At 39.6% G+C, this 22,010-nt stretch overlaps 3 protein-coding genes across 5 annotated transcripts; 2 read left to right on the top strand and 1 right to left on the bottom strand.

Moving 5' to 3' along the window:
• The first annotated feature begins 1,120 nt into the window (after positions 1 to 1,120).
• On the top strand, positions 1,121 to 6,509 carry pole2 (polymerase (DNA directed), epsilon 2). The gene is made up of 19 exons (XM_079692659.1): positions 1,121 to 1,272; positions 2,019 to 2,119; positions 2,704 to 2,779; positions 2,863 to 2,940; positions 3,094 to 3,187; positions 3,289 to 3,363; positions 3,460 to 3,543; positions 3,634 to 3,690; positions 3,795 to 3,843; positions 3,968 to 4,040; positions 4,542 to 4,714; positions 4,808 to 4,897; positions 4,995 to 5,049; positions 5,243 to 5,302; positions 5,393 to 5,470; positions 5,597 to 5,705; positions 5,882 to 6,058; positions 6,154 to 6,221; positions 6,338 to 6,509. Exons 1-19 carry the CDS (start codon positions 1,202 to 1,204, stop codon positions 6,354 to 6,356), a joined length of 1,587 nt encoding a protein of 528 aa, XP_079548785.1. The 5' UTR covers positions 1,121 to 1,201; the 3' UTR covers positions 6,357 to 6,509.
• A 719-nt stretch (positions 6,510 to 7,228) lies between these two features.
• Positions 7,229 to 13,046, top strand: klhdc2 (kelch domain containing 2). 3 transcript variants are annotated; one of them, XM_079692663.1, is made up of 14 exons: positions 7,229 to 7,323; positions 8,013 to 8,330; positions 8,584 to 8,663; positions 8,744 to 8,861; positions 8,993 to 9,105; positions 9,992 to 10,076; positions 10,201 to 10,284; positions 10,524 to 10,604; positions 10,733 to 10,791; positions 10,913 to 11,022; positions 11,114 to 11,186; positions 11,286 to 11,373; positions 11,454 to 11,506; positions 11,594 to 13,046. In XM_079692663.1, exons 1-14 carry the CDS (start codon positions 7,249 to 7,251, stop codon positions 11,751 to 11,753), a joined length of 1,497 nt encoding a protein of 498 aa, XP_079548789.1. In that variant the 5' UTR covers positions 7,229 to 7,248; the 3' UTR covers positions 11,754 to 13,046. The 3 variants fall into 3 exon arrangements, with proteins under 3 accessions (XP_079548789.1, XP_079548788.1, XP_079548790.1); XM_079692662.1 differs by having other exon boundaries at positions 10,198 to 10,284; XM_079692664.1 differs by lacking the exon at positions 7,229 to 7,323 and adding an exon at positions 7,369 to 7,881 and having other exon boundaries at positions 10,198 to 10,284.
• nemf (nuclear export mediator factor) lies at positions 13,045 to 21,916 on the bottom strand. Its single transcript, XM_079692658.1, has 32 exons — positions 21,711 to 21,916; positions 21,527 to 21,595; positions 21,010 to 21,112; positions 20,709 to 20,834; positions 20,442 to 20,593; positions 20,263 to 20,330; positions 20,043 to 20,132; positions 19,901 to 19,974; positions 19,734 to 19,804; positions 19,344 to 19,419; positions 19,059 to 19,199; positions 18,747 to 18,955; positions 18,495 to 18,668; positions 18,340 to 18,403; positions 17,780 to 17,868; positions 17,558 to 17,661; positions 17,398 to 17,460; positions 17,180 to 17,292; positions 16,553 to 16,610; positions 16,400 to 16,458; positions 16,204 to 16,324; positions 15,879 to 16,116; positions 15,725 to 15,767; positions 15,603 to 15,652; positions 15,262 to 15,406; positions 14,582 to 14,659; positions 14,234 to 14,449; positions 14,068 to 14,103; positions 13,808 to 13,914; positions 13,692 to 13,735; positions 13,526 to 13,605; positions 13,045 to 13,280 (listed from the first exon to the last, which is right to left on the bottom strand). Exons 1-32 carry the CDS (start codon positions 21,767 to 21,769, stop codon positions 13,203 to 13,205), a joined length of 3,198 nt encoding a protein of 1,065 aa, XP_079548784.1. The 5' UTR covers positions 21,770 to 21,916; the 3' UTR covers positions 13,045 to 13,202.
• Positions 21,917 to 22,010: the final 94 nt, after the last annotated feature.

Genomic DNA, 22,010 nt, shown 5'->3' with positions numbered 1-22,010 from the left:
ATTTCAGAAAGAAAAAGGAAAAAGTTTGAGAAACCCTGCGCTAGTTGATTGTCAAAGAAAAAAATGTCTATGCAAACGTTGTTATTAATAATAATTAAACCCCCACTTTGGGAACCCCTACTCTAGATAGTACGTCATCCACACCAACGCAACTCCGGTTCAAGCTCCGTGCTAGAGCATTTCAGGTTCAATACCGGTTCTTCGGTTTAGCTCCGGCTCTTTTCACACTGCCCAGAGTCCGACTGGTGATGCGTCATTGAGTCATCGTTTGCGTCATGACGTAACCGTTTGCGTTTCATCGTTGTGTACAAACTGGATAAAACGCCGGCTTTTTGTTGTTGTTCAGGAGTTGATCCCGCCCCTGCCCCCGCCTCGACGTCAGCGTGACGTATGTGGTGCTTTTGCTCTGGCCGGACAATTTATTGGTGCTCGAAATGAACCGGATTCCGGAGCTAAGAGGCTGTTCCGCTGCGGTGTGAAGAGGAAAACCCGGTGCTTTTCAAGCTTCAGCTCCGAACCGGCCCTGAAACACCGTCGGTGTGAATGAGGTAGGAGGAAATTCAATTTGCAGACGGTCGAGAGGGAACACAGCAATTCCCAGAAGAAAATGTAAAAATGACAAAATAAATTCTCTGAAGGCTCTGGCTATGACGGTAACAACAATAACAGCTGTATAAATGTAGAGTTACAGCACCAAACTGGAATATGTGCAGTGCAGGGACCAAAAATGTTTTATTATTTTTGTTTTTATTATGATTTATTTTAATATTATTCATATGTTATCAATATTAATTATTATTTAATTATTCATTGTTTATGTATTGATATCTTAATTTGATTTATTTATTCATTGTATTTTTACTTGTCATTTCTTTATTGTCATTATAATGTTTTATGAATTGATATCACTTTTATAATTATAATTATTGTATTTATTATAATTTAATATATTACTATTTTTGGTATTTTATTATTACTTTTATTTTATTTAATTATAACCGTTTTTAAGATAAAAAAAACATGTGTGGGTCCAATCATAGACTGTATATAAAGGTCCAATCTGTGGTGCTGCTCTGTATTTTTGATACAGAGGACTTTGCCTTTTTCGTCAGCGGAAGTGATGAAATACATCCGGAAGTTGACATTTAGCGCCAAATCTTGAGTCGAGCAGTGATAACAGAGACGCTTCATTGTAACAACCATGGATGTTGCTCGCAAAATTAAGACAAAAGTGTCCGCTGGCTTCAAGATGCGGGGACTTATTCTTCGACCGTATGTATTTTAATCATATTAAACCGTTTTGTTAATGTTGCAACGTTACTGCTGTTTAGTCAACAAGAGCGTTAACTTCATACAAGATATCTGTCGCCTCAAAGGCAGCGATAGTCTGGAAGCGGTCGGCTCTGTCTAATGTTATGGCAGTGACAACCTGGAAATGTAACTTAATGTGGGCAATGGTTTTGTATAGTCAGGTCTACCTTAAACCGCGTGACGTTACACTTGACGTGACAATAAACAGTAACAACTCTTAAGATATTTCAACTGCTTTTAGTCCCCCACCTTTAGTATACATTTCTACAGTGATTCCAATTATATTATGTCCAATTTCAGCACTTTAACTTCTACTGAAACATCCCCTTGGTGCTCATGTAGAAAATAAAAAAAGATCAATTTAAGGTTAATGAACCTGGTTGCAGGGATTACCTGAGCTGCTTTCATTAAATGCGGTCATACTGAAAGATAAACTTCTTTCATGTTTACACTTAGGGTGACTCTTTCTATGCTCCAGCTTAAATACAAAATATCGTCTAATATGAACATTTTGAAAACATTGCAGTCTATTTCTTAAGCAGGACAAAATATAGAAGTCATAAATGTTTTCTGGAATATTTGTTATCGAAAGCAAGCACACACATTTTCTCTGGGAAACTCTTTATTAGTTTGCTTTCATATAAGCAGTCAAAAGAAAGAAACATGCATTTTTTCTTGTTTTTACATGAATGGTTTTTGTGCTCCAGTGAAGCCAGCAAATACCTACTGGAGGTCCTGGAGTCTGTCAATGCCACTGAGCTGGATGACATTATTGAAAAGGTCCTGGATGCAGTGGAAAAGCAACCATGTAAGTACAGAACTACCTGTCTCAAAAGATCACTGTTTGTTTTAGAGCCTGGCAGATTTTCATCTTATATGTTGTCTAACATGCAAAAGGGTGGAACACTAACAGGATGGTTTCATCACGTTAGACATTGTCCAGCAGAGCTCGCTTAGACTTACAAAACTCTGGCAAGCAGTCAGTATGAGAGACAAGAGGCAGTCAACCCTTGTGTAGAATCTTCTGCAGCAGTACCTAAGGGATGCCAGCGATTATTCAATTATTAGAATATTCGTTACAGTCTCCATAATCGAAAATTATTTTTAAAATTCGATTTTATTTATATATATTTTTATTATTATCTATGTTTGGGTTTTTTTCCTGGCTTTGTTTCAACCAAAATATAGACTAATGCTAATAATAGTAATAGTATTAATAATTGTAAATTGGGGGGGGGCGGCGGGCGTCGAATAATCGATTATTATTCGCCAGGGCTGTCCGATTTTCGATTTTGATCATGGTCAGTTTCTGGCATCCCTATACCTAATGTGTTTTTATGTTTACCTGAAGTTTGTTTGCCAGTTGTGACCGCTGTTTGTTTTTCCCAACAGTGTCCTCTAACATGATAGAGCTGTCTGTGGTGGAGAGTGCTGTTCAGGATTGCACTCAGTCTTGTGATGAAAACATGTAAGTGTTTCTATTTGATTTACTGATCATAATACATTTACAAACTACATCTTTGCCTAAAAGTTGTTAAAACTCCCTTCCAGAGATAATGTTTTCAACATCATTGGAGCCTTTGATGTGCCCAGATACATTTACAGTTCGGAGCGGAAGAAATTTGTACCGTGAGTTAATCAGTTTCTTTGTTGTTTGTGTACAAATAATCCCAGAGTTATATTTTTTACCTTTTTGCTGCTGATGTAAGACCCAGTTTACATGCTTACATATATTGCGGACAAAGTTGTTAACAGGTTTTTATGTTGGCTTTCTTCCTTCAGCATTAGTATGACAAGCCATACAGCATCCAGTCTGTGTGGTTTGGCCAGAGACAAAGCTGAGTTCTTCAGGGAGCGCTACACCATCTTGCAACAGGTCAGTGAGTCTGTCTTTATCAAATTGGATTCAATGTCTTTGCTGCCAGTCCAGTGTGCGTAGTTTGCACGTTGTATTAATACAGACCTATTCTTTTGTAGCGTATACATCGGCACCAGCTCTTCACCCCTCCTGCAATAGGAGCTGCTGTTGAAGAGGGTCAAAACAAGTTTCAGGTAACACATCTTAAAACACTACTAGAAAATAAAACACATCCTAATGTTTTGCATTTCACTAACAGATTGTTTTCCCTTTTTATTTGTATTTTCTAGCTCAAGACAATTGAAGCCCTGCTTGGCAGCACAGCTAAATTGGGAGAAGTGATCGTACTGGGGATGATCACACAACTGAAAGAGGTGACTTGGGGAGAAAAAGCTTCCTATATGTTCTTCAGTGCATTTTATATTTTCAACTAGTTTCTTAAACATTTCTTAATTTCTTTTCAGGGTAAATTTTACCTGGAGGACCTAAGTGGAACAGTACAACTGGACATGTCCAAAGCAATATCCTTTCAAAACCTTTGTTATAGCTGGTCATCAAAAACTAATTTGTATTGATCAATATACAATGCTTTTAAAATGGATGAATTCCTTAACTAGATTCTCACCAGTTTCATAATGGCCTGTACACAGAATCCTGCTTTGTGCTGGCAGAGGGTAAGACATCAACTCATTCTAAAAATGGCATTAATGAAAATACAAAAAGATTATTTAATATATAAAAATATAAAGTATTATCAGAAACTTTATTAGAAGGAAAGCTGTCCCCTTTGTCCTGCAGGTTGGTACGAGGACTCGGTTTTCCACGTCAATGGCTTTGGGTTCCCACCAACAGAGTCGTCATCAGGCACAAGGTCAGTGGATGGAAAACGTTTTTCAGAAGACATTTAATCACAAGAAAAATCAGTGAGCTGTCAGTAGAGATGTGTGCAACCTGATAGACATGGGAGTTAATCTCTAGCTTTTCACATTTTAAAATGACCCCAAAGCGAAAGAAGAATCTAGTATGAAGTCTGTGAGGTCGTTTTACCTTGTTGTTGATATGCGGCGAAATCGTCATTAAACTAAGGTGAAGGCCAACATCATTATTATTTTTTCAATCAAGAGTATTGAAACTGTCTGAAATAACGGCATTCATCTTTAACGATGATAACGCTTTTAACCAAATATAATAGCACTGGGATGTTTACATGTTTATTACTCACAAGATATTAAAATTGGCATTCAAAGTTTGTTGCAACTCCCCTCCTTTCTATTTGAGTTCGGGGCACTTAACTCTAAATTGTTTATTTAAAAAGAACAAAAATGTATGTGTAAGAACAGTTAGTCACTGATTCTCCTTGCTTTATTTCCAGAGCATACTACGGCAATCTCAACTTCTTTGGTGGTCCATCCACCACCTCAGTGAAGGCCTCAGCCAAGCTGAAGCTGCTGGAGGCAGAGAATGAAGACGCCATGTTTGTCATTGTCTCTGATGTGTGGCTAGACAGCGTTGAAGTGATGGAGAAGCTCAATGTCATGTTCTCAGGTCTGGTGTTGCATCATAGACTTCACAGGTCCCATATATGCACTTTATGAGACATCAATCCCACTTAGCCTTGCTTTTTGTCTTTTCTTACAGGCTATGCTACGATGCCTCCTACCTGTTTCATTTTTTGTGGAAACTTCTCGTCTGCCCCATATGGAAAAACACAGATCAAATCTCTCAAAGGTGAGACTTTTGGGTCTTCATCACTTCAAACAAACTACAGATTTTTGAATGATGAATAGAAAGTATTTCGGAAATCTAATTAGTTTTTCTGTTTTAGAGTCATTGAAGACGCTTGCTGATGCTATATGTTCATACCCCAGCATTCACAGCAGGTAGGATCTCATAGAGTTCTTCCTCTATTCTGCTCTGTTTTAAGGTTCCCTGTAGTGACCCATAGTGGTGCTATTGAGTAGGTCTTGTTTCTTTTGTGCATGTGCATAAGGAAGCTCATGTAGATAACACAATACACTCCTGCACTATTCAACTTTTAAGTTTCAATAAGTTTGACATGAATTTTGTTTGCAGTTGTCGCTTTGTGTTTGTTCCTGGCCCAGAAGACCCCGGTCCTGGCAGCATCCTGCCACGGTAAACATTAAGGAACATCAGCTTTTTAATAGAATTATGTGAGTTTTGTTCAGTGATTTGGACAAATGTTGCTACATATGTTTTTCTTAGGCCTCCCTTGGCAGATCACATCACGGAGGAGTTCAGAGAGAGGGTGCCATTTTCAGTGTTCACTACTAACCCATGCAGGTATCAGTCTTTTATGGAGAATGATCAGGGTTGATTTGTATGTCTTTGAGAATGTTTTTGACTGGTACCTTGACATTTTAAAGCACTCGACTGTTCTAGCTCTAACTGCTTTGTTTTTCCTGTCAGGATCCAGTACTGCACCCAGGAGATCGTCATTATCAGAGAAGACCTGGTCAACAAGATGTGCAGGAACTGTGTCCGGTTGCCCAATAACAATCTGGACATTCCAAACCATGTGAGTTTCAGCTTCTTTGAAGGACGTTCTTACCGAGTGAACTGAAACATAGAGTAGTTGTTGCAAAGATATTGGTAAATTATCCAACTTGGTCACCTTTCTGACAAAACAAATGTGAATTGTCCTTTTGTTTTTCTAAAATAAATGATCTTGTCATTTACTCGTCCTCTTCGCAGTTTGTTAAGACCATCCTATCCCAGGGTCACTTGACTCCACTGCCTCTGTATGTCAGTCCCGTATTCTGGGCGTACGACTACTCCATGCGGGTATACCCAATCCCTGATGTCATCATCTTCGCAGACAAATACGACCCATTCAGCATCAAAAACACAGACTGCCTGTGTGTCAACCCGGTGAGAAGCAACAGTGGTCCTTTGACAGAAAATGATATTTGAATTTCTATTGTATTTTGTCACTTTTATCATTTGTAAATAATCTGTTTCTACAGGGTTCGTTCCCAAAAAGTGGCTTCACATTTAAGGTGTACTACCCAGCCAGCAGAACTATTGAGGACAGGTAGGATGCTTTTTTTTAGGTTAAACTTGTTACTTGAGATCTTTCAGAACAGAAAACTATAGTATTGACCATCAGTAATGCTTATACTAATCAGTTGTGTTCTTGTGTGTTCACAGCAAACTTCAAGGACTCTAAAGGAAGTAAATGGATCCGTCAAAATCGTTTTGTACATTGCTTATGTATTATACTGTGTGTTTTAAATATTTCGGTGACAAATCTCTGTAGTTTTATGTATGCATCTGTGTATGTTCTGTCATGAATAATAAAGATTTTATTCTTGAAACTGGATACCTGACATATTTGTGTATGCACGATGATCAGCCTTTCTTTGAGATACCTAAAAAACTATAGTCTGCCTTTCAAGTTATGGGGTTAGGTAGGTGGATTTTCAAAGTGGGGTCTGTGGCCAACATTCTAATCTAACGTATTATATATTATTATAGATAACAAGTTCAGAATCCATGTTTTATTTATTTTCTTATGTAGTTGCTAATTGAATTGGTGTCAATCACACTGTTTTATGGGAATTCTGTGTCAAAATGGTGCACATATTGTTAATATGTGTCTAGTAAATGTATATTGTGTCTTTCACAAAACAAATAACTTTTTTTTTAATTGAATTAGCTGCTGACATAATCTCTATATTAAGGACTCCCTGCCCTAAAAGCATTTCAGAACCTAAAATGTGAAGTGTATATATATATATATATTTCAGCTTGCCTAAACAGGTTCTTAAAATTCTAAAATTATCAACTAGGGGGGTTAACAAAGTCAAGACCTTTACTTTGAAAATCACTTGTCAACATCTTTTAAACTACGATTTCTTCTAGACTCTCTTCATGGATTAATTAATAGTACATAGTGTTTATCATTTTGTACGATATCGGATACCAGGTGCGTGTTAAAACCACAATGCCCACCAGTTAGAAGAACAGAGATGGGTAGCAGTTTAAAAAATATATATATATTCCGACCTTACCAAGATGGCGTCTTTAAGAAGACGATAACTTCCGGTCGTGCCCCCAGAATGCTTGTGATTACCTCAAATACATGGCGTACCTCTTTTGAATTTGCAAGAAAAACAAACATCTTACAATACAAGGTAACTGCTGGCGAGCTTATTTCTTACCCCTAACTACTAATGATGTATAGGTTAGCTTCGACACCAACGTGAACAATATCATTTTTGCGAGTTTATTGCACTGAATAGTCGGAGTGTTTTGTATGTTCAAGTTAACAGACGCTTTGTTACCCAGGCTAACCGTTTTAACTGATGAACAGCTGTTTCGGGCTTGCTACAATTGTGGCCAGTCATTTTGGGCATTTTTATCAAATATATCATAATTTAGAACTATAGTTCGTCCCCTCTCTTATTTGGAAGCGAAGCTAACCACCAACAATGTTTTAGTATCTTAAATAGGTAAGCTAACACAGTAGGTCAGCAGTTAACGAGCTGCCAGCTAACATTATCTGGTCTATTGTCTTAAATTAGCTGAAACAATATCAGTAAGAAAGAGACAAAAGTGGATTAAAAGGTGTGGATCCAAAATGAGTTTACAATTACTCAGATACTGTACTTCAGTACCATTTTTGAGGGACGACTTTACTTGAGTATTTAAACGTTTTGCTACTTTTACTTCTACCCCACTACAAATCAGAGGTAAACACTGTGCTTTTACTCCACTACATGTATTTAATATCTTTAGTTACTTTGCAGATTCACATTAATAGTAGCTGATTAAAGAAACCCTATCAGCAGTTACTTAAAAGGTTTCACTTTCTCACTGACAGGAGACAGTACAGACTGACATGGCAGAGAGAGTGGCAGAGATGGAGGAAGACATTGGAGACCAGCCAGCTGGAGAGGATGACAATGACTCAGACAGAGATGAAGAAGAGAGACTGTTTGCTTGGATGGTAAACGATGATATGGATGAGGACGAAGAGGATGAGGAGGAGGAAGAGGAGGAGGCGGAGGAGGAGGTGCAGGAGGAACAGCCTTTGGACACTGAAGTATCTGAAACGTTTGAGGTGGATACACCAGCTGAGCGCAGTGGTCATATAGCAGTGGTTGACAGAAACATCATGTATGTTTGGGGTGGATACAAGGTAAGGAGCTTTATTAGATACATGCAGTGGCAGAGGAATTCATATATATTTTACAAGTTAAATTATTGCCTTGAAAGTAGAAGTAGAATGTGCCATGAAAAAATAATAATCTAGTAAAGTTCAAGTACCTCAAAGTTGTACTTAAGTGAATTATTTGACTAAATGTATACTCTTACACTACAGCTCTGGAAAACAAATCCTAAAAAACACATCATATTTATACACATATCATTTTATTCTCCCTCTGTACAAGAATGCTCAAAACCATGGATTCTTTGACTTGTATCTGCCGAAAAACGAGATCTGGACATACAACATGGAGTCAGGAGTATGGTAATTGCTTTTATATTTAAATTATATATTGATCCAATAGTCATGGGCCATACATAACATACAACTCTAAATGTTCACAGGACAAAGCATGCAGCCGGAGGTAATCTGCAAACGTCCAGGTCGGGCAGCTGTGGGGTGTGTGTTGATGGAGTCCTCTACTTATTTGGAGGTCATCACGCCAGAGGGAACACTAACAGGGTATAGTTTGTGTGTTACATTAGTTAATGTCCTCTGTCATTTTGTTTTAAATCAAAAAGACCCTCGAGCAGGTCAGCCTGCTGTCTGAGATTATGTTTCAGAACTCCTGTATTTTGTGCTGTGCTTTGCAGATATACCGCCTGCCCCTGAGAGCCCCCGTGCTTGTTTGGGAGGAAATGAGGGATCTTAAAGGAACCCCTCCAACCTGCAAAGACAAGCTAGGGTGCTGGGTTCAGAAAAACAGGTTAGTGATGACTGCCTTTTTTCTCTTGGATGTTGCTGTTAAGATGAATGTGTTCTCTTCTTATGCAACATCTGAATACATGTTCAAAATCAGTGAAATTGTAGTGACTGGATTAGGAGCTTTTTACTATCCCACTATATTTTAGGAAAAAACTGAAATCCTATGTGCCCATACAGGGTGTCCGCGGGGTCTTAAAAAGTATTAAAAGTTGATAAATCAATTTAGCGAAAATTAAGGCTATTAAAAAGTATTAAACGGCATCTTCCTAGGTATTACATTTTTTAGCTTTTTTTCAATAAGTATATCAATGGTCCAAAGAGGTTGTATTCTACAGTCTGCCTGAATGTAATCATTGCGTTGGTGTGTAGTGTGATTCTGTGGAGTTTATTTCTGGCATCCCGTTGGATTTGACGTCATCTGAACAGGATATCGCGCGCTCACTGCTTGATAGCGCGCGAAGGTCCGTTTACGCCGGTTGTTAAACAACATCGTTATGGGGAAATGCAAGTCTGCGTCCAAATGGTTGGAAGATAAGGAGGAAGGACAATCAATACTGTATATAGGCAATGTGAGGTAAATTAAAGTGTGTCCCTGCCATAGAAAGAATATAGTTTGATAATAAAAGGATTTTATCTCTAACTACAAGACCATAAGATTCCAACATGTTAGACCAATCAAAACCAATATTGTGGTATATTTAGTTATCAAACTAAATCTAGTCTTTTAGCACAAATGAGCTACATCTTTATGTTAAGTGGCTATCAAGTTTCAGCCATGTGAAACGATTAACCATAGTATTAATGGTAAATACAAAATAATGAATTTGCAATAGTAATCACAGATTGTTATCTTTGTGGAGATACTTATTGTCTGCTATTGTTTCCAGACTCATATTCTTTGGGGGCTACGGCTACGCTCCGCAAGCAACACAGCAAGGGACTTTTGAGTATGATGAATCATCTTCACTCGTGGTAAACAAATATATACCGTATTTAATATTATATAAAATATTTTAAAAGCTGCTCTTTCCTTCCATTGTAAAGACACAGTTTTATAATATTATAAATAAATGTGTTTTTTGGTTTGCTACTGCAGTGGGACATCCCTGGAAGAGGCTGGAACAACCACATCCACATCCTGGACCTTGAGACATCAACATGGAGCCAGCCCAACACCAGGGTAAACACAAGCACTGACTAACAACATCACCTCACACAACTTCATCACACACTCAACTCTGCATGCAGCAAACAAAACCAAATCATTTTCTTCAAACAGCCTCCAACTCCTTAAAAAAAAAAGCATTATCCCTATTTTCCTGCCATAATAGGAAGTTGTTATTTTATTGCTACTCTTAGACCCTCACGTGGTAACTGATTTTTAAACCAATTGTACTCTGTTGATATGGCCTGATGTAGGGAAACGCCCCATCACCCAGAGCGGCTCATGCTTGTGCCACAGTTGGTAACCGAGGCTACGTGTTCGGGGGACGATACAAGGTAAGGAAAATCTAAGCTAGAATTTCTCACGTTGGGTGTGGTTTTGCCTCTTTGTTGTAAATTCTTCTCATACCTACCTGTTTACGATCACATAATGAATTCTAACGCCCATCTCCTTTGGATAATAGAACTACAGACTAAATGACCTGTACTACATTGACCTGGACACGTGGGAGTGGCATGAAATGTAAGTTTGTTCTTCTCCAAGAGGAAAGAGTATAGTTTTAAAAAAACACCTTAATATCAGGTCATCTGTTGTGGATATTCACAACTGACATAACTCTTTGTTGTGTTCTCCCCTGTCGCAGGAGCGTTCCTCAGCCTGGTCCTGTGGGCCGGTCCTGGCACTCCTTCACTCCGGTGTCACCAGACCACATCTTCTTATTTGGAGGTTTCACCACAGAGAGAGAGACTCTGAGTGAGTTTGACACTAGTTCTTGAGTAGCGAATACTTCCTCGTCACCTCAAAATGATCGCTGGTCTCACAGAGTTATTATCTGTATTTTCAGGTGATGCTTGGCTGTACTATGTAAGCAAAAATGAATGGAAGCCTTTCAAACACAGTCACACAGAGAGCCCGAGGTAATTCTATCACCTTTTAGATTTTTGTAGATTCAGTTTGAGCCAAATGATCACTCATTAATGTGGCAGTGTGAGTGAACATTGTGCTATGTATTTCAGGCTGTGGCACACAGCATGCTCCGGTCCTGATGGAGAGGTGTTTGTGTTTGGAGGGTGTGCCAACAACCTTTTGTCTCATCACAGAGCAGTAAGTCATATTTAGTCCACATACTTTTTTTTTACATTCTTTGAAATCCCCTTTACTAAACTTTTTTTCCTACTCCACAGGCTCACAGCAACGAGTTACTGGTTCTGAACGTTCAGCCCAAATCACTAGTTCGGTGAGTGTGAACCATATATATGTATATACACCAGAATGTTATCCTTTTGTTATTTTGTACTTATGATGGCCTTTTCCCGCTCTTTAGGTTCTGTATGGAGGCCATTCTGCAGCATAGGGAGCGATTGTCTAATTACTGGGACTGTTTGCCTAAACACCTCCTGAACAGCCTCAAACAGAGGATGTCACGCGTCAACACACTGGAATCTCCTAGGCTACGAGAAACTCCAGTCCAGAGGATTGGATAATATACATGTATGTATGGATGAGTGTAATTGTCAAACCAGGTAGTCCTGTTAAAGCATAAGTTTAATGTGTGTGAACCAATTTAAAAAAAGAATCTCTAAGCAATAGTGAACAGCTGTGGAAACGGTCTGAAGAGGGTCCAGACTGTAAGACCATCCTCATAGCTGTTCATTACCTTTTCTGTTCATCATACACACTTTGAAAAGCCAGTCAAACCTTTAGAGGAGAAGCAGTGCCAGTGACGCACTAATGTGAGCGAGAGCAGAGATCATGCATTACAATTGGGTTATTCTTTGCTAAGCATACTTTTATTACTCTGAGAGGTAACTGAAAAGTGGTTTTCATTTCGGTGTTCTAAGATAAATTGATTGCTACTTCTGTACTGTAAACAAACATTTGATTAAGATCAAACTTGACACTATGACAGCGCTTCTGTGTTTAGGATTCCAGTGAGGTTTTATTGTTTAATGCTTAAAAAAGTTATTTTTCATCTTTTTGGTAAAACAATGTGTTGTGCGTGCCAGTGCAGCAGTATTCACCTGATACGCTTAGAATATAGACAGAAAATCCCCCTCATGCTTTTCAGGAAAACCACTGAAAGAAACCCTGTGAGAAAATCCATTGTGTTATTGGAAAAATAATTAGTTTGGAAAAGGGGCGGGACTTCCCTTTCCTCCATAATGTTAGGACATCCTGTAGGATAACCATAGAGTCCACCATAGAGTTCCAGTCCGTACACAAACGCCAGTCGCTTTTTCAAATTTCCTTCCTCAGAAGTTTAACTGATTTACTGACTAAAGTCTTAACATTAAACGCAGCGGTGACCGGCTGGAACAGGTTTGCTTTAACAGTGCAGATTGAGGAAGCCTGTTGCTTTAACGTTTGGCCTGATCTTTAATATAGAGGTTTTCTAAATCCTGGATAATTTAAGATCTCAGACCTAAAACTAGTGCTTTGTTACGCAAGACTATCTCCTCCGAAGTCACAGGAATGTGAATTTTTATTTATATATATATATAGAGAGGTATTTATATATTTGTGAGGAAATGTGTGGTGGGTTCTTTTTTCTGAAAGAGGCTTTTAAAATTGTCATGAGTGACCCCTGTAGCATTTTATTTTAACTTAAAGAGCTGCGAGTGTATTGGATGTTGAGCCAAGTTGCACTGAAACGCCTGATGTCAGGGCTTTGTTTGAATTTTGCCTGGTTTGCACAATGTTCCCTTGATGTTTTGTATCGTACAACACAATGCATATTGTTACTTCATACTCACAGAATAAACGCATACCATAAGGTGTGTTCTGTTCAGCTTTGTTAATTTACATGTTTTCATTTTTGAAGAAATTGTATGTCAACAAATACAATCAATAATTAAAATAAAATGATTGATATTCAACAGGAGAGCTGTACTGTGATGCTTCTTGAAATGGAGATCAGGTTGTGTTCAACCCTCTCATTTCTTCTTGGCAGCCAGCAGGTTGGGAGCGGACACTTTAACTTTGCCTGGCATGTTCCTGGATAGATCAGTATCCTGCAAAATGGGATGAAGACGGAGGGGACACAGTTTTAATCGTAACATCGAGAAAAATGAGTTTCAAGATGAAGCTGTCAATTATTTTTTCCAATTGTTGGTAAATTATTTAAAAAATAAGGAAAGAAGATTCCAAGAGCCAAGGGACTCTTGAAAGGGCTTAATTTACATTTTATGACTTAAATAATTATAGTGTGCCATACAAATGTTATAAAAACAGTAATATATGTTAAAGTAAACATTACCTTGACACTGCGCAGCAGGTCTTTTTCTCTGGTTGAGGCATCTCTGGCTTTCATGAAGCTGAGAACTGCAGTGCGTGCAGCTGGTAAGAACAAAAAGACAATCAATTATTACTTTACAGTCTACTGTTAAAGCTTTACGAATATTAGAATAGATCACTATTCATACCTTTTCCTTTCTTCTGGGCCCCTGGAGTCAGTTTAACTTTGTGTCTGTGGGAGAACAACAGACTCATTCAGCTCCTCCAAACCTCACTTTGTCACAAAAAAGTTCTGAGCACATACTTGTAGTTGGTAAGGGCGGTGTACGGAGCGCAGACTGGCACCGCGAACAGCAGCACGTCTTCAGGATGAGGCTGGCCCGACAGAGAGGTGAGCAGAGTCTCCGCTTCCTGAGGCAGCACAAAGAAACACTGAAGTTACACTGAAATAAAAGCAAAGTGAATAGTGGATTCAAAGGCCTCATGCCGAATTCACACGCTCATCACCAACACGTTCTTTTAATTGCTGAAGAAGATATATCATGGTTAACAATATAAACCCACCTCTGCTCCGGGGTTGTCCTGATCCAACTCATCTTCCTGAAAGACAGGACAACAACGTTTATTTACTCCGTTTCATTGTGCAAGTTTATAATGTGTGCATACAGCAGTATCTAATTCTATACAAAAAACAGACAAATAGCACATAGACCCTGGCAGTGCATCGTACCTTGTCTTCCTGTTCTGCAGCACCTCCCTCCTCTCCGGGTTGTTTCTCCTCATCACCCTCCTCTCCTCCCGTCTCTGTTTTTTTCACTGCAGCCTCCACAGGACGGGGCTTGGGAGGTGGTTTCTGGGGGGGAGGTTTCCTGACCGTTTCGTCTTTCCCCTTCCCCTTCTTTCCTTTCTTCCCCTTATCCTTCTCCTCCTTAGGGGAACCAGCTGACTGCAGAAGAGAGACACTTATTTATCAAGTCAGACTCAAGGACTGTGCACGACAGCCGTCCAGAGTAATGAAGTATTACATGCTACCATTTAAGGTGACATACAGAGTAAACAATATTTGACTCATCCTCACCCCGAGCAGCTGCATCATCAGCTCCCTGTCCTCGTCATCCTGGTCTTTGTACTTCTCCTTGATCTTCTTTAACTTGTTCTGCGGTGACAACAGGAAAGAAATACAGACACAGCACAGGGAATTCATGTTAGAGATCGGTTCTTTCATTAAACTACTTTAGTCATTAGACAACTGGTATTCTTTCAGGGCCACTGTGGCTGCGAGGGAGTGCGGTCGTCTTTCAACCAGAAGGTTGTGGGTTCGATCCCAGCCCATGCAGTCAACATGTCGATGTATCCTTGGGCAAGATACTTAACCCTGAGTTGCTCCCGATGGCATGGCCAACGGTGTGTGAATGTTAGGTCCTAGAGCAAGTGGTACTGCTCTGTATGAATGGGTGAATGACATGTAGTATGTAAAGCGCTATATAAGTACAGTCCATTTACATTGAGACATTATTTCATGTCATAAATAAAATGTGTTTATTTTGTCACAGCTTTTGATACTGCACAGATGCATTTCTGATCACCGCTTTCTTTTAGCTACAGATAATAAGTGTTGCTTGCCTCCTAATCCCTAGTTAATTTACTATAGTGTGTTCTAGTTTTCCTTTGAAGCCCGGTATATTGTTCACGTTATATGACTCAGTGATTGATATGGTCCTAAGAACAGAACATCTGATCTTATCTCACTCCTCTTACCTTTTGGCCTCTCTTGGGCTGCGGCAGGGAGGGAACTCCTCCACCTTTGGATCCCTGATCGACTGCTGAGCCAGCAGATGGAATCTCAGTCTTTTCCTCCGTGTCGCAGCCTTCCTGTTTCTGCTTCTTCTTCTTCTTGTCTTCTCTAGTAGCAAAGACAGTTCAGACATATTTCTAAGGGCTACATAGTACAATACATTCCTCTGTATATGACTTGGTAAAACCAGCCCCCTGTCTAAACACTATCTGTAGCTAACAGCATCTTAAGTCTGTTGTATGTGCTGAACAGGAAGAAGTGCATGTTAACTGTAAGTTGTTTTATTGAAATTACATTCATTTACCTTTTCTGATTTGCGGTCACGTGTTTCGTCACCTGTGAGTCTACTTCCCCCTGTAGAGAATTAATCAATTCCTTTATGACGTTACTTCCATAAAACAGTTGTAATATATAGCAATAAATTACCTGAGTGGTCACTTCCTTTTTAAAGCCAGGGTTCTGAGTATTCCTAGAAATAAGGAGATACACTTTCATTGTCATTTGGAACGATTTAAGAATGTTGGAAGTTGGTCGAGGCCTTTACCTTTGGTCAGTGTTAGCATTGTAAAGGTAACATTACCTGCTGGGCTGTAAGTGAGAGAGGGAGATGGTCGTATCTGGAAAGCTGAATTCTTCACTTTCCTCAGTTTTCATCTCCTTCTCCTCCCTGCTGTCTCTGTCTCCTTCCTCCATGTTTTCCTCCTCAGGAACAGCGGCCAGTTCACTCCCATCATCATCTGCCTTTTTAATCTTTTGGTCCACCTCTCCATCTCCTGCTGCTCTTTCCTCCCCCTGGTCTTCATTACTGCTGTCATCGCCTGCAAAAGCAAAGATAATCAGCTTTAAAGCCTGACCATAGTTTATGCATACACGGTTATTAGAGTGAACCATTTGGTGTCTTCTACCTATCAGCTCCTCTCCCTCCTCTAACAGCTCGGCAGCTCTGGATGAGACGTCCTCCATGTCCTCCTCTATGGTCTTCACCTTTCTCTCCCCTCGGTGCCGAGACACGCTGTCTTCGTCGACCTGCAAAGAGACAAGCCTGACATTTAATCGTTTGAAGAGTTAAACAGGTACTCAGAGCTCATGGAAGTATTTTACCTTGAAGAGGAATCCAAATCCCATGATCAAGTAAGAAGGTGGCAGAAAGTTCTTCTTTCCTGGTGAGAAACGTGTCAAATGTTTGGTCCTCTGTTAGACATCAGCATGGTGTTGTGTTACAAAATGGGTACATATTTCATTTCAGTGTCATACCTCTGATCATGAAACTTCCAGTGGTCAGATACTCTCCAGTAGGAGCAGTCTTCGACACCTGAACACAAATTATAGATATAAAACAGCTTATAAATACAAAATTATTCAAACATGTCGACTATATCAAATCCATTGTTTATGTATATTTCCTGCATGTGTCCTTTTTTATTTTGATTCCCCCTGTCTGACAGAACACCCTGTATCTGTTATATATTTGTTATTTTATAGATATGCATTGGAAAATAAGAATTGTTAAAATGCTGTGATATAATGCATTGATCTCTTTGTAGACTTTTTTTGCCCCTATTGATTAAACATTAAATATATTAAAGTGACTTTGTGGAGTTTTTATGACAGAACATCAAAGAAAAAACACAAGTTAACCTCTTAGCTTGTTAGCAGCCGATATGTGACTTTATAACGTCAGCTCTAATCATTTAACTTACTAAAAATAATGGCATGCTGTAAAACACATACAATAATACACCTTATATAATTTCGCCTAATTATAATTTCCAGGAACTGTGAAATACATTTAAATAAATACATATTAATTGCATATATTTGTTATATAACACACAAACATGACAAGCTAGCATATTTAGTGGCCTGCTATGGATGACTCACCTGATGATGATGAACCCACCAGGCACTGGTAACGATCTTGGCATCCCAAGCAGCGCTGTAGCACACAGACATGGTGCCAGTTTCTGTCAGGGTGCGAGGGGGGACGGGGATACCTGAGGGAGCAAGATGGAGAGGAGGAGACACACAAAAATGAGTGGGAAAATGAAGTATGTTCACAAACTGTAGGTCAAATAGCGAATGGAAAAGCAAAGGCTTACCTGAGGGGTTTTTGATGACACAGCTGGTTGCTCCATGGAGGTCAGCATGAACATAGATATCTCCTGAGAAAATAAAAGCATGTGAGGGGACGAACTAGATCTGTTTGGAAGGAATATCACTTTCTTAAAAAGAAAGAGTGTGTTGAAGTTCATTGGTTACCTGCCCGGAGGTAGCGCTTGACAATAATCTCGTTCTGCTGCTGATCTCTTCCTGCGATGATGAGATAATTCTCTGAGCTGATGAACCACAAGAACTTCTCGAACCTTCCAAAAGAAGTCAATCAGTTAACGGAATAAAGACTCTGTTGCTTGTCATGTAAATATAAAAATACTGCATCAAAGTCTGAATATGTCGAATTAAAAATGGTGATGTGTGTCTTACCAGTAGACTTTCCTGGCCTTCTGAATGGTGGTCACAGTCTGAACCTCTTTCAGGGTCTTCTGCGTTTTTTTCTCCGCAGATTTCATAGCCTTGAATGACATAAAGACATCACATTAACACTTAGATCCACCCTCAGATCCACCTCAGCCGGTTTGCTCTCAATCCCCAAGGCCAAACTCCGGAGCTTCGGGGACAGAGCCTTCTCTGTGGCAGCCCCGAAGCTCTGGAACTCCCTCCCCCTGTTCCAGTCCCGTCTCAAAACCCACCTCTTCAACTCTGCTTATCCTTCAACCCGCCCCTCCCCCCTCTGAACCAACATCCTCCTGACTGCTTTTCTGTTTTTGTTTTGTTTTTGTTTTTGTTTTTGTTTGTGTTTTTGTTCTTGTTTTGTTTGTCGACCTTACTCATAATGTAAAGCGTCTTTGGGTCTAGAAAAGCGCTATATAAATCCCATTTATTATTATTATTATTACTTACACTGCAATAAATCCCTATGTTGCACATGAACAAAGACTGGTTCTTGCCTAAAACCTGAGTGTAGAATCAAACCGTTTTCTTACCTTACCTGCCGCTTCAATGGTTTTATGTTCTTTCTTTTCAGCAGTGCGTTTAAAGTCATAGTACCTAAAAAAACACGATGACAAAGTCCATCAGCTCTGAAAACAGCAACACACAATGCTCAATTCTGTGTTCGAAGGATTATGTTTGAAGCTACTTTTTGGCATTGGCATAGGCAGATAGGCCAAGATCCACATCCACCAGCATGGGCTTGTTCCCTTGCGACTTCTTGTTCTGTCCTTTGTCTTTATTTTTGTTTTTCTTCCCTTTTTCCTCCACCGCATCTTTTTTCTCTTCCTCTTCCTGGTCTTCCTCAGAAACATAGGGGTTCCTAGGGGGAAAGACACATATAAGCACATAATGGTCTAACAGTAGGCAGATCCATTTGTGGGATTTCAGATGGTCTCACTTTAAGAGCATGGTGATATGGTTGGTCTTCAGCTTCAGGTCCTTGATGGCGCAGGCGACCGGGTCTCCAGCAGCTTGTGCGTCTTTGACGATAGTCCCGATCTCAGTCCAGTCCACCTGATTGGCCAGAGCACTGCGCACCACCTGCAGCGCCCTCTCCACCACAGGTAGGTTCATCTCCACAAGTTCACCCTTTACTCTGTCCACCTCCTGCAACACACCAGACAAGATTTGATATATTTCAGCAAAGTCGAATTGAATTACTGTTGCATTCTTCTCAACACCAACATTAATGATTGGCAGTGATGCTGACCTGAGCTTGGTGCAAAGCCTCCAGTCTCTGCACATGGTCCTTCTTAACATTGTCCAACTTCTTCATGGCCTGTTTCTCCTGCTGCAAGGCCTTCATGTCAATCCTCTGACTCTCCATCTTAGAAAAGAACTCGTCCACTGCCTGAGTGAGAGGATCACAGTAGATCAAGATCCAATCATTGTCAAAGGTGTGGATTCACATTGTTTACGGAGAAAGGATCAATAGTCTTTTTCTAAACAAGGCCTCACGAAACTCAACCAAATTAGAAGCTATGCCATTATTTACCTTATCAAAAGTATCAAACTCCAAATAGGGGCTGTTTGCATGTTGGGCAAAGAGGAATGGGTGGAATTCATCATACCTGTAAGTACATATCATGAAAATTAAAAAAGGTAGCCTAAGTAAAAACGTAGTAACTTTTTTGATAATCAATTAACTGTTTCATGCAGAAAATACTGTCTTCAGTTTTTAAAATGTGGAGATTTGCTTATTTTCTCTGCTACTTTTAGTTTTTGGATTAACAAAGACATCACCTTTGACTTTGTCATTTTTCAATATTTTCTGACATCTTATAGACCGAAAATATATAAAAGTATCTAGGACATAATCAGCAGATTAATCGGTAATTAACTAATTGTTCATAGCAAAGCCAAGTGTTAAACAAAACACACATACGTTAGCAGTTCTTCAGTGGGTTTGCCTGGGGTTAAGCTTGGTTTCTTCTCACTCTTTTGAATGATGTAGCCCTTGAACAAAACAAAGCAGAGTTTGTGAATACAACACATCTATAACAACATCCCAAGGAACTTATAAGTACATACTGTTTATGAAAGACTCTTTACTTTGCCACTGAAGTTCTCAGTCTTCTCCATGTAGCTTTCTGCAGTCTGCAGGGCTTCCAGGACTTTAGGTGCAACTGAAAAAAAACATTTAGATCAAATACTGTGCTTACAGAAAAACTGAATAATGGTGACCTCTACTTACATTGGGCGACATCAACTTGGCTGTCAATTTTGACAGAGCCCAGCAGTCCCGCCTCTATCAAACTGTGTTCTATCAGAGTGCCTCCATAAGCTAGAAGTGTGTGAGGAAAGAACACCAAACATGGTTCAGTCTGTTGATTGTCTGATACATGATAAACAAATAAACTCAAATGTGTATCTGTTTCAAGTCAAACATTTCAAACTGGGGGCTGCCTACTTACTAAGGTGAGGGTTCAGGACCTTTTTCACTTGCTCTCCATTAGTTGCTTTACTGAGGATTTCAGTGAGTCTGCATGAAGTAAGAAAAAAGAGAGAAAAACTCTAGTATAAGAATAATATGTTTACTGAATTCTGAAGGATGCACATTTAGTTTAACAAGCACTTGTGAAGGTGTGGTTACCGTTCTAAACTGATGAGTGGTTCAGGGGGTCGGGCGTTCTCCACAGGGTACCGCTCTCTTACAGCAATCTTCACATCCTCTTCTGCCTCCGCTGTGCGAAACCGCAGCAGGTTCAGGATGGTGTACTCATGGTCTGCAAGAATGACGTTTCCCTGCAGATAGATATGAATAGAGCAACAAATGCACACACAAAACATGTCATGGTTCAGGTTTAGAGGGCTGATATGATCGAACGTTAAATATGTGCATCTCAAAATGTTCTCTCACCCTGTCATACAGTTCAATAATCAGGTGGTAGGCAGCCTCGTCTGAGCCAAACTGGAGGTCAACAATCCTGTCAATCCCGAGCTGCTTAACCTGGGTCAACCGCCGTGACCTCAGATGTTTTCGGCACTACAGAAAGAGATGTTTAAATACTCAGTTCCATCACTACTGATACATACTGTATGTGGAGTTCTTGGTGAAATCTGACTGACAAAATATTATAAAAGCCTACAATACAATTAAGACTATACAGTCATGATAAAAAAAGTTGTTCAGTGTTATTCAATTAACAAGATGTTCATACTTTCATTGCAAAGCCTGAAGGCATCATGTTCTTTGGCCATTCAAAGTCTGTGGAGTGAATACGAGTCCCAGACTCAATCAGGATAATAGCTTTGAAGTCAGGCCTGAGAAAAAAATGACACACTGAGTTAGCCTACATACTGACTGAAAGGTGGAATATGAGAATGTATATTTAGCAGGTTCTATACTTTCGTGCAATTTTGAGGAACTAATACTGTATATTTCTACTCCGCAAGGTTTTTTGTGTAATGCAGTATTGCACCTTTATACATTTTCTTGCCAGCTGACAGATATAGGAATGTTCATACAAAACGTATGGTGAGCTTATATAATTTCAGTGAAAAGGCCACTGCCACCACTGCATAATTGTAATGTAAATATAATCACAATTTAAAGACAGATATTGTATTTGCAGTAGTGTATTTGCTTTATTGGCATTGCTACTCTAAAGCTAGTAGCTACATGAAACAGGATTGAAACTTTTGGAAGCAAGTTTTCCTCGAACTGTCTGTCCTTACTTTTGCAGTCGGATAAGATACGTCTTGTTGTCGATGTCGTAGACGTTGTTTACTCTCATGCCAATGTAGCTGTGAATGAATGAAGCAAAAATAAATGAATGGTTTGTCAACATTAGCAGCAACATCCAAATGAGCGATAGTTAGCTTAGCCACCTGGCTACCGGCAATAACACGTATCACGTACTTAGCATTGATCTCGGCAATAACTGCCCTGATATCCATGGTGGTGAATCTCGTCTTCATGGTGACCGAAAAGTTGACTACAAATAGAGAAAATAAATGTAAACACTGAGAAATTCACATGTCTAGTGCAACATCAGCAAGGAAAACATGCAGGGGGACTACTGAACATGCGCACAAATGACAAGTTTCTACGGAAGTCGAGGCAAATCAAAATAAGCAGGTCCACGCCTTTTCCCCCACACAGTAGACGAGGGAGAATAGAATGCATTGATTGTGTACGGGGTGAACTGGTGCCTGGTAA

Source organism: Notothenia rossii (genome assembly GCF_949606895.1).
Source record: "Notothenia rossii genome assembly, chromosome: 7".
In the NCBI taxonomy this organism is placed as follows: domain Eukaryota; kingdom Metazoa; phylum Chordata; class Actinopteri; order Perciformes; family Nototheniidae; genus Notothenia; species Notothenia rossii.
The sequence above is the reverse complement of the archived record's forward strand: the minus strand, read 5'-3'. Positions and strand labels throughout refer to the sequence as shown.